Raw genomic sequence first — 12,168 nt, 5'->3', positions numbered from 1 at the left:
GGTAAGTGCACGGGTCTCACCCCTGGGGATAGGTACCTGGAGGGGGTAGGCAGGGAGGCCGCGTTGATTTTTCCGCACGGTCCCACAAGCGAACGTGGATCTGGCGGCAAGGGACCTGAACAAGGGAATGCTGGTATAAAAGTTATCCACGTACAAGTGGTAACCGTTATCCAGCAGTGGGTACATAAGGTCCCACACGAGTTTCCCGCTAACACCCAGAGTGGGGGGACATTCTGGGGCTTGAATACGGGAATCTCGCCCCTCGTACACACGAAATTTGTAAGTGTACCCTGAGGTACTCTCACAAATTTTGTATAGCTTCACGCCATACCTCGCCCGCTTTGTGGGAATATATTGGCGGAAACTGAGTCTCCCCTTGAACGCAACGAGAGACTCATCAACCGCGACCTCCCTTCCAGGTACGTAGGCCTGCTGAAATGTGGCCCCAAAGTGATCGATGACCGGCCGTATCTTATACAGCCGGTCATAGGCAGGATCACCTCGGGGTGGACATGCTGCATTATCGGAATAATGCAGACATTTCCGGATGGCCTCAAACCGGGGACGTGTCATGACCATACTGTACAGTGGGGTCTGGTATAGGACGTCCCCACTCCAGTATTGCCTGACACTGGGTTTTTGGACTAGACACCCATATGCAGCACGAGGCCCCAAAATGTCCTCATTTCGGCTGCACTGACCGGCGTCCAGCCACCGGGTCTAGACAAAAATCTGATAGATGGATGAAAAAAGTTAGGAATAATTTTTTTTTTTTTTTTTTTTTTCTAACTAACTTTTCCCTTCTTTCCCTGCCTAACGGTGCCTCTCCCTCACTGACCCTAACCTACCTGGGTGGCGATGGGTGCAGGAGGGTGATGGATGGCGATTAGGGGGACACAGGAGCTGGTGCTGGACGATGCTGCCGGGTGCTCGTGCAGAACAGGAAGAGGAGGGGAGAGAGGAGCGCAGGAAGTTTGAATTTCGCGCCTCTCTCCCCTGCACCAATCAGCACCCTGGACAGCAGTGTTCAGCACCAGGGCCAGCACCGCCTCTCCAAATCCTCGGACTGCGATTGGTGGTGTATAATTACGCCACCGATCGCAGTCTTTTTCCGGTTCATCGGGTCACAGGACACCCGAATGGACCGGAAACGCAGAAAACTGCAGGTCTGAATTGACCTGCGGTTTTCTGCGATCGCCGATACGGGGGGGTCAAATGACACCCCCCTGCGTTGTTACGGGATGCCGGCTGAATGATTTCAGCCGGCATCCCGTTCCGATTAACCCCCGCGGCGTCGGAATACCGATTTAAAGTTAGGACGTACCGGTACGCCCTGAGTCCTTAAGGACTCGAGAAATAATAGGGCGTACCGATACGCCCTGCGTCCTTAAGGGGTTAAAGGGGTTGTGCAAGATTGGGGGGGTTTGGCAAACCCCCACCCCCCACTTGGCCAGACCTGCAAGGGGAAGCTTACTTACCTGCTTCCCAGCACTGGCTCCCCACTGTCTCATTCAGGTCTGCGATGCTCTGCTGGTTTCCTTCACTGTAAACATTTGGTTTGACAACGCTACAACCAATCACTGGCTGCGGCGGAGACTGAATCCCCTTGCATCATGTGACCATTTGCAATGTCAAACTGGGTGTAGTTAAGGCTGAGTTCACACTTCAGTTATTTGATCAGTCATTTCCATCAGTTATTGTGAGCCAAAACCAGTAGTAAAGCGTACTCCAAGATCAGGTATAATGGGAAGATCTGCACCTGTTCTGTGTTTTGACCCACACCTGGTTTCGGCTCACAATAACTGATGGAAATAACTGACCAAATAACTAAACTCAGCTTACACAGTACGGTAAGCATGTAAGTAAGCTTTAACTTACAGGTCCGATGCTTTTTAAAGCAAGCACAGATCTTGAAAACAAGGAGAAATGACTGACTGCAGTTTATTATTTCATTGCACGGTCATAGTGTCATTTTTGATATACCGCACTCCAGGACCCTGTGTGTAAGTTCATCCAAAATTAATTAAACTTTAGATTTTAAGCAAATTCTAAGTTGAACAATTTTGGGAGGACGTAAGATTTGTCCCCCTTGACTGCTGTTTCTCTGGTGATTTTGATGGCGTACTAATTATTTATATTTTTTGCAAACTGAGGTTTGGCTATTTAAAATTGCAGCTAATTTTACCTCTAGACTCCTTTTGGGTCATATCTTCATTTTGGTCAGTAGTCCCTGAGACTGAACATTTCTTGTAGGTAATGACCATGTCTTGGGACTTGATAGAAGTTATTATGAGCCGCATCTTTCCTCGGTTCTTCAGAATTTTTCCATTATGCTGGCCAGCTCTGGTTGTACACAATATAAAGTGGACGTTCAAGTGGTTGCTTTCTGCAATAGTTGATGTTTTTTTACCTTCTAATTTCTAGGATGAATTCCATACACGTCTACGCTTTAATCGAAGAGGACTGGTTGCCATGGCAAATGCTGGACCTCATGACAATGGCAGCCAATTCTTCTTTACCCTTGGACGTGCCGATGAGCTTAACAACAAGCACACCATCTTTGGAAAGGTCTGGAAAATGCGTCTGATTATAGTTAGGGACAGTAACATTATCTGGAAGCAGATAGCATGAGCTTGCTGTAAATAGTAATTTGGCAGGAGAGACAGAGGTAGTGTCTCTTCTGCATTTTATAAGGAACAGCAAAATGTTAAAAAAAAAAAAAAAAAAAAAAACCCCAGACAAAGCAAACTCATTGTGATTGTACACCCTTCCTAATAAGCTAAGTACAAAGACAAACCTACAACAACTACCAGGGTAAGTTCAGAGATGGCAGATGTTACAGTTGCCGATTTACAGTAATATACGTGGATTGGGTTTTGATGATGCCATCCACATGCAGCAGATGAAAATCTGCAGCATGCTCTTTTTAACTCCTCAGCAAAGGGGTTATCTCATGAATAATGTAAAAAAAAAATGTAATCATTCATTACTCTGCTAGATTTATATGAAGCTGGCAGCTCAAAGGGAGTGTCTTTCCTGCTGCAGCTCAGGGGGCGTGTCCATGCTCTCCCTATCACAGCTCAGGGGGCGTGTCTCAGCTTTCCCTATCACAACTCAGGAGGCAGTTGAAGGCTGAAACGGAGCATGTGTGACCATATTAGTGAGCAGGACAAAGATTAAAAAAAACTGGTGGCTCTATACAGATACAACAACTAAACTTAGCAATACAAAGATATACCACCGGCGCTGATTACAGTATTAAAGCAGCAGTGTCAGAAACAGCTCCGCAATAGCTGTTATGAAAGGGTTAAACACATGATTTATAAAGGGGAGAGACACCGCGCTAAGCCTAATTCACCTGACCCTAATTAACCTCTTGTTCCGATCGTGTAAAGCCTATCCACCTCAGTTTTTAAAAAGCAGGATTACCTTGGTTCTGATGTGTGGGATTAGGGGACCCCTAATCCCACACATCAGAACCAAGGTAATCCTGCTTTTTAAAAACTGAGGTGGATAGGCTTTACACGATCGGAACAAGAGGTTAATTAGGGTCAGGTGAATTAGGCTTAGCGCGGTGTCTCTCCCCTTTATAAATCTATACAGATACATTTTGTTTAAGATAACTCAGTGGCTATGCAACATTTTTAATTACAAAAAGAATTCAGATCCAGGTGCTGGTATGAAAGCTGTAGAATATTTATCGTGGGCCAACCCCTTTTAGGCAACACTACTGTGACCTAACAGCAGGCTTACTGAGCAGACAGCCCTTCACAGACCCTCAGGCTGACTGCAGATCGTTCCCCAATCACCGGGGAGTAGCTGCAGCATGATCAAAGGGTTAACAGTCGGTTCAATTTGTGCCAAAAACTGGTGTACTTGTCACCATATTTATTGTTTTAGACACTTTATTTTTTTTCTCCTCATCTTACAAAAGGGCATGGCCTACAATAAAATTCTGTTGCAAAGTAAGCCAACTAATAGATGGTATAAAGTTAGACTAGACGATCTAAAAGTGCACCAGTATCCGCCACTGGGACCAATCTGGAGCTTCCTTAGATTGTCCAGTCTTAGTAAATCGGATTCCGCATCAGAAATCCACCGGGTGGCCGCGTGGAGTCCATCACCCATTGTTTTCAATGGGAGGCCACAATGCTATTCATGCAGCCACAGACTTGTCCTTTCTTGGCGTGGTCATGGCCTCCTACTGAAAATTATCGAAGGCAAGTGTCCACATGGCTTCCCAGCAGGTTTTTAGTGCACGATTCACACCAAATTCACCCTGCAAAAGAGTCTATTTGAACAATGGCACCACTCTGTAGACTGCAATGTCTTGTGTATTCCAGGTGACTGGAGACACCATATATAATTTATTACGACTAGCAGAAGTGGATATTGGTGAAGAAGACAGGCCTGTCAATCCACACAAGATAAGGACCACTGAGGTATGCCTTTACTGGTGAAGCTCTAGACGTATCTAGCAGTTTACCACTGATTACTAACATCTTCATTTTCTTATGGAATATACCGTTGTAGAATACACTTATCCACGTGAAGCCTCTTTTATTATGGTTGCTTGTCACTGTTTATTGGTAGACTTTCTTGTATGGTAGCACTATAGGCAAAAGCTTCCATATGTGATGTCTACGATTTATTCTGATACGTAGGATAGGACATGAGGGATGGCATGAAACGTGTATCTTGCCTGAGCAGCAGATGGCATTATTGAAATTGAAGGTGCAACCATAAATCTAGGGCCTTGCATATTCTAATAATATCTGTTCCATCTGCATCTGTGCTGGCAATCCAGAGGAAAAAGTATTTTGTTGTGCAAATTAGCCCCATAGGTGCAAAGAGGGCGTTGCCATTGCACCTTGTTGCACACAGAGACTCCATTGATCCACCTTGCTGGCTGCACCCCCACCGTACTCACGCCTGGCCCTGAATGTTCACGTTAGGCACTCGCTCAGTACGAGAATGTGCCGGGAGATCTCCATCCCTGTATTGTGCATGATTTGAACATGTTGCCACAAGACTTCAGGGCCATTGCCTGCCGCTGTCTACGCAGTCAATGGGGCTCCAGGGACCAGCCAGCAAGGTTGATGAGTGGAGCTTCTATTGGCTAATTTGTATAACATTAAAAGGCCTTTTTTTCTCCAGATTGGCAGCAAATGGGACAGATATCGTTAGAATATCCTGACAAGCGCGGATCTGCAGAGGCTGATGGTTTTAGCCAACTGCTGTGTAGTGACAGATTTCCCTTAGATGGGATGTGCTGAATTCACTGATATCACTTCTCAGAACCCCTTTAAAGAGGACCTTTCACCACTCCTGAGATGCCTGTTTTATTAGCTACATGCATTCCCAGTGTAATAACAATTCTGGGGCATCTATTCTTATGTCTGTATGTTGTGCCATTATTTTATTGTTCCTGTTAGAAGTTATGAATGAATTGCTAGCAGTCTGCAGTAAGGGTACAGAGTGGTGTTAACCAGTTGGGGGTGTGTCCCTCCACAGTCTGACTCTATCCAATCAGTGCTGCCATTGTCAGACTATGCAGATACACACCTCCAACTGGTTAACACCCCTCTGTACCCTTACTGCAGACTGCTAGCAATAAATTCATAACTTCTACTAGAAATAATACAGGAACGGTACAACACAGAGCCATAGGAATAGATGCTCCAGAATTGTTATTACATGGGGAGTGCATGAAGCTATTAAAACAGGCATGTCAGGAGTGGTGACAGGTCCTCTTTACATTTCTCTACAAAATGCTATAACGTACCTAGATATTGCTGATACAGATGGCGCCCCCTGGTGGTCTCTTAATTCTCTTGATAGAATGTCTAGCTGATGCTCCTTCTAGTGCTAAATCATTCCACCTCAAAGGGGTTTTCTAGGAGTAGAATATTGATGACCTATCTGGTGGGTGTTAGATTCCCGTCATCACCACTTATTCTTTGTTTGAAGAGAACTAAACACTCCAGTGAGAGCTAAAGCTGCTTACAGCATACCAAGCACCGAGTGCCTACATTGTACTTTGTATTGCAGCCCTGCCCTACTTACATGAATGGGACTTAGCTGCACCTAGGCTATGTGATGTGACTGGCCTAGGAGGAGGCTGCAGCCTTTTCAAACAGCTGCCAGGCGAGAGTGACGAGAGTTGGATCCCCACCAGTCAGATATTGATAACTATAGCTCATCGGTTTTCTACTCCCAGACTCCAAGACTCATTAAAGCATAGGCCATCAGTATATTAATAGGTCCAATGGTCCAGATCACATTTTCCATTTGCAGTTTGCTATCTTGCCTACACAGGGGTAATGTTTGAAAGGAGGGGAGAGCAGTGGAGCTGTAGAATCTTAGAGATTTCAGACTCGGCACCTGAAGAGGACACCTCCTCGTCTCTTATGTGAAGATCTACAAACAAAACATATCTAGACATTCTTTTCATTAAGAAAGCCGAAGCTATTTCAAAAGACTAACGTTAGAGAATGCCATTAAGTGCTTAATTGCAACCTGCCACAGAACAGATTTTATGCTGTCGGATTTACCTAAATTGGAGCTTTCCTAATTGTTTAACGACAACCGCACTCTCCTGATGATGATCCTGATGTTATAGTTTTGCTTGCTTTTTTATCCATTGCTTTGTGTCACACCCAGTATTATAAGTGGTATGACTAAAAGCTTTCGGATGACCCCCCCACACACATTTTTGAGCTGTACAATCTCACTATCTCACTCTTCCACCCAAAGGGCCAAAATCTAGGTTAACCCAGAGAACCATGACAGTTGTGCCCATCCTGTCATTTCAGGGGTTTGGCCGAGGACAAAACAATGACCCTGCCGTCCTACCGAAGGGAACTGCTTTTTATTTGAAATGATTTCTAAAAACGAGTCATTCCACAGTGTTCACGTTTCTGCAAGTTTTTATGGAAACCCCAAGAAATATAAAAGGTTTGGCCACTTTCTGGCCATCTGCGACCAATGCTTAGGCAAGACGACTATATAGCACCCACCAACATACTCTCTGTTGACATTCTGAGCCGTCTGCTACATTTCATAAGCCATGCCCACCTGTTAGGCAAATCTTCTGTGCCGTCACATAGAGGTCCCATCTATAAGATGGCCGCTGATATCATTGTGGTGGTCCCAGGGGTGGAGGTAGAGTACTGCAACTCAGTCCCTTGGAGTCGGCGAGGCTGAGTATCTTCGTTGTGTTGGTTGGTGGCCTCTTTAACATGGTGCAAGTATTTTTTATTGGCGGATTGCTCTGTCTAAAGAGTATTGTGAAGCTTTGCACTCCCCTTCTCCAATTCCGTGTTTTTGGCTGCTTGGACACCCAGCAATTTGATAAAACCTGTGACAGAATCTGACATAAAGTGTTCATTTTTAGTGCCATCACAAGGGTAATGTGCCCTGTCCTCCGGTGTATGAGACCCTCTTTGTGGTCATTTTTTTCCAGGGCAATTTGAAGCGTCTTCTGAACAGGGGACTTAAAGGTAGAACCACACGGCACGGCCATTAACAATGAAGCAATGTGGTCCTGATTAGTTAATTTAGTTTGTGCGGCCGCGTGGCACTTTGCTGCAAGGTGCCGTGCCATGTGGTCATACCCTCACTTGGAATGCTCCCCCGTAAGGCATGGTCATTGAAATCGTTTTCTGTACCAGACAACCCTGTTAATGGAAGTCTGACAACATTTTTCGTGCATTTTTCTAAGGTGCTGTTTAATCCATTTGATGACATAGTTCCTAGAGTAACTAAAAAGTTGAAAAAACAGGAAGAAGAGACTAAGCAGTCAAAGGTGAAAGGCACAAAGTAAGTAGTTTGTTACGTCTTTACCTTCATCGCCTACACTGGTGAGACATTAAGCAATGTATTTATGCGACTGTATTTCCCCTCCTCATACTAAAATGTCAGACATTGTGGACTGGTTCTCTCGGAGCTTCGGGATTAAACTATGCCATCACCAGGGCGATAAACAGCAGGAAAACTGTTCTTAAATGGAATGTGTCATCAGAAAATGACCTATTGTTTAAATCATGTTTTTATGTGTAATGTATTATTACGGAATTTTTGATGATGTGGTTTTTAATTTTCCATGTCAATATCTATATTTAAATAAAAACCTGCATTTTTCACACTAACCACTAAGCCCTTATAATAGGCACAACTTCTTGGTGCGTGTACAGTAGGGCTGCACCGAGTACTCTATTAAATCGAGTAATTCGACACCAAAAAATCCATAATGCAAATTTTCTGCATTGAGGATTCGTTTGTGTCACGTGACCACGGAGCAGGAGGGAAGCGCTTGCTATTACTCCTGCTCCATGGTCTCCGGCTGCGCTCGGAATACTCACATTTCCAGCAGGGGGCCTCCGGACACTCCACAGCATGTCCATGGTCCCGCGCTGCACTGACCTTTTCACGTACACACACCGTGACCTGATGTGCTGTGACGTCAGGCCCAGAGTAGTGCGGAACGATGGAGTGTCAGCGGCAACCCTGCTGGAAAGGAGGCACTCAGCAGCTCCCTGGTGACCCGCGCAAGGAGGGAGCCGCTAGAGCGCGATGTGACGGAGCCCGGTTTCAGGTGTTATAGGATATGGCCCATCGCCCTGCAGGAGAGGGATAAGCACCCGCCTGATGTCCTGCACGACCCCCATGGGCCAGCACATGAAGCAGCAGGAGCACCAGCAGCTGCCGAAACACATCATGGACTTCAATGCTGAGGATGCCCAGCAGCACCACGGTATCTGTCCTGACAACCGCTCCCTGATACGAGTCCTGACAACCCCATCCCAATACGAGTCCTGACACCCCCTGCCCTATGCCAGCCAGTCCAGCCGCCCCCTGCCCGGTGCGAGCTGGCCCTGACAGCCCCGCTGCCAATAAACTCGCACCCTGACAGGACCCCCCACCACACACACACACACACAAACACACACAGGTACTGACACCCTGCGACTTTCTGTTTGCAGTCACTTAAATGATCAGAGGTTGTGTTTGCATTTCCTTACATAATCTTTAAGGTTCATTACACTTCTTACTTCTTTCTCTAAGATGTGTCCTGTAATGAAACCGCCCGGGTCTATAGGTGAGATCTATAGGTGTAGGCGGGCGTTCACCTAATAACAACCCTTCAGAGCTGCCGCAAAAATTGGCTTTCATTATAGTGTTATAATTGCCCAGCCCTAGTACCATAAATAATATGCCTGAAGATGATTTCAGGTTATGAAAGCTTTGTTACTGCCGCAAGGAGGTGCTCCGGGGAACAGTTGCAGGCCTGTTTGGTGTGGCCCGCCTTCTCCCTTTTGCCACCCCACTGCCTCTTCCAGCCTGTTGTGGTGCTGCGGATCCCTCCCTCCTCTGTACTGCTGTCCTCGCTCGGCTTGCCACCTTCCCAGGTTGGGTTAGTGATTTCATCGTCCACCACCACCTCTTCCACTTCCTCACTCTGGTCATCCTCCTGACTTGTTGACCTAACAAGAACCTCACTTATTGACAACTGTGTCTCATCCTCATCATCAACCCTTTTGAGACACTAATTGCCGTTTACTTATTGGCAACTGTGTCTCATCATCATCATCCACATTGTGAAACACTAATTGCTGTTCCCCACCGTCTTCTTCTGACTGTGGAGGCTCAAGAGTTTGGGAATCGGTGCACATGATCTCCTCATGTCCCTCTTCAAGCGGGCTTGGCGAGAGGCCCAAATCAAGCAGGCGATGAAAAGAGCTCCTCAGAATATCCAAGTGTGGGACCGCTTGTTTGCCACGACTCTCCATGGTGGGAGGAAGGAGGATCGGGGTAAGGATTCTGTTGACCAGACTCTTGGCTGTCGAAGACAGGGTGGTGCTTAACCGACTGGAAGCATGATCTGCTGCAATCCAACCGACCACCTGGTCGCACTGGTGTGACTTCGAGAGTGGTGTCCTGTGCCACCCTGCAAACTGGAACATGAAGCTAGGTATCGTGGTATATATGCTTGCCAGTATGTCCTATATACAGTAGCGCAGGTTTTTTAACCACCTCAGCCCCCCTAGCTTAAACACCCTTAATGACCAGACCACTTTTTACAATTCTGCACTACACTACTTTCACAGTTTATTGCTCGGTCATGCAACTTACCACCCAAATGAATTTTACCTCCTTTTCTTCTCACTAATAGAGCTTTCATTTGGTGGTATTTCATTGCTGCTGACATTTTTACTTTTTTTTGTTATTAATCGAAATTTAACGAAATTTTTTTTAACTATAAAAAGTCAATATCTAAATTTTTCTCTAAATTTATTGTTCTACGTGTCTTTGAAAAAAAATGTTTGGGTAAAAAAAAATAGATGGTGTTTACAAACTATGGTACAAAAATTTGAATTTCCGCTTTTTGAAGCAGCTCTGACTTTCTGAGCACCTGTCATGTTTCCTGAGGCTCTACAATGCCCAGACAGTAGAAAAAAAAACACAAATAACCCCATTTCGGAAAGTAGACACCCTAAGGTATTCACTGATGGGCATAGTGAGTTCATCGAACTTTTTTTTTTTTTTGTCACAAGTTAGCGGAAAATGATGATTTTTTTTTTTTTCTCCTTACAAAGTCTCATATTCCACTAACTTGTGACAAAAAATAAAAACTTCCATGAACTCACTATGCCCATCATGAAATACCTTGGGGTGTCTTCTTTCCAAAATGGGGTCACTTGTGGAGTAGTTATACTGCCCTGGCATTTTAGGGGCCCTAATGCGTAAGAAGTAGTTTGAAATCAAAATCTGTAAAAAATGCCCTGTGAAATACGAAAGGTGCTCTTTGGAATGTGGGCCCATTTGCCCACCTAGGCTGCAAAAAAGTGTCACACATCTGGTATCGCTGTACTCAGAAGAAGTAGAGCAATGTGTTTTGGGGTGTCTTTTTACATATACCCATGCTGGGTGAGAGAAATATCTCGGCAAAAGACAACTTTTCCCATTTTTTTTTTATACAAAGTTGGCATTTGACCAAGATATTTCTCACCCAGCATGGGTATATGTAAAATGACACCCCAAAACACATTCCCCAACTTCTCCTGAGTACGGCGATACCACATGTGTGACACTTTTTTGCAGCGTAGAAGCGCAAAGGGGCCCAAATTCCTTTTAGGAGGGCATTTTTAGACATTTGGATCCCAGACTTCTTCTCACGCTTTAGGGCCCCTAAAATGCCAGGACAGTATAAATACCCCACATGTGACCCCATTTTGGAAAGAAGACACCCCAAGGTATTCAATGAGGGGCATGGCGAGTTCATAGAAAAAAAAAAAAAATTGCCACAAGTTAGCGGAAATAGATTATTTTTTTGGGGTTTTTTTTTCTTACAAAGTCTCCCTTTCCGCTAACTTGGGACAAAAATTTCAATCTTTCATGGACTCAATATGCCCCTCAGCGAATACCTTGGGTTGTCTTCTTTCCAAAATGGGGTCATTTGTGGGGTGTTTGTACTGCCCTGGCATTTGAGGGTCTCCGCAATCATTACATGTATGGCCAGCATTAGGAGTTTCTGCTATTCTCCTTATATTGAGCATACGAGTAATGAGATTTATTTTTTTCCGTTCAGCCTCTGGGCTGAAAGAAAAAATGAACGGCACAGATTTCTTCATTCACATCGATCAATGTGGATGAAAAAATCTCTGCTAAAAAAAAAAAGAGGGGAAAGGCGTCTGCCAGGACATAGGAGCTCCGCCCAACATCCATACCCACTTATGCCCTGGCAAACCCGATTTCTCCATTCACATCAATCGTTGTGGATTAATTAATTATTGCCGGGATTTTTATTTAACTTTTTTTTATATACAAAGTGTTTGCCAAAGCATATGAACACCGCCGCCCCCTCAGCTCATATGCCTCGGCAAACGTATCTTTTACTGCAGAGGAGAAATCTCGTCTTACAGCGCCGCATACACCGACTTTTGTGTAATCTGACAGCAGCGCAATGCTTCTGTCAGAATGCACATCAGTGCTGCAGCTAGTCCATCGGTTGGTCCACCTGGAAGGTAAAAAAGAAAAAACCAGGCCGCAACGCAATAAATTTATTAACTTTATAATAACATTTGAACGGAACATATAAACTTTATTTAACTTTTTGAACAGAGCGTTAACTTTTTTGCTTACCGGTGATTATTTTTATTTTTTTAA

The 12,168-nt window shown here is 44.9% G+C and overlaps 1 protein-coding gene across 1 annotated transcript in view; it reads left to right on the top strand.

The window, feature by feature from the left end:
• CWC27 (CWC27 spliceosome associated cyclophilin) overlaps positions 1 to 12,168 on the top strand; it is a 256,562-nt gene that overhangs the window by 53,689 nt on the left and 190,705 nt on the right. The window contains exons 4-6 of the mRNA XM_044276156.1: positions 2,425 to 2,568; positions 4,344 to 4,442; positions 7,724 to 7,821. Coding sequence (XP_044132091.1) covers positions 2,425 to 2,568; positions 4,344 to 4,442; positions 7,724 to 7,821 — 341 coding nt within the window. The remainder of the gene's footprint in view (positions 1 to 2,424; positions 2,569 to 4,343; positions 4,443 to 7,723; positions 7,822 to 12,168) is intronic.

Source organism: Bufo gargarizans, chromosome 1 (assembly GCF_014858855.1).
Source record: "Bufo gargarizans isolate SCDJY-AF-19 chromosome 1, ASM1485885v1, whole genome shotgun sequence".
In the NCBI taxonomy this organism is placed as follows: Eukaryota; Metazoa; Chordata; class Amphibia; order Anura; family Bufonidae; genus Bufo; species Bufo gargarizans.
The sequence above is the reverse complement of the archived record's forward strand: the minus strand, read 5'-3'. Positions and strand labels throughout refer to the sequence as shown.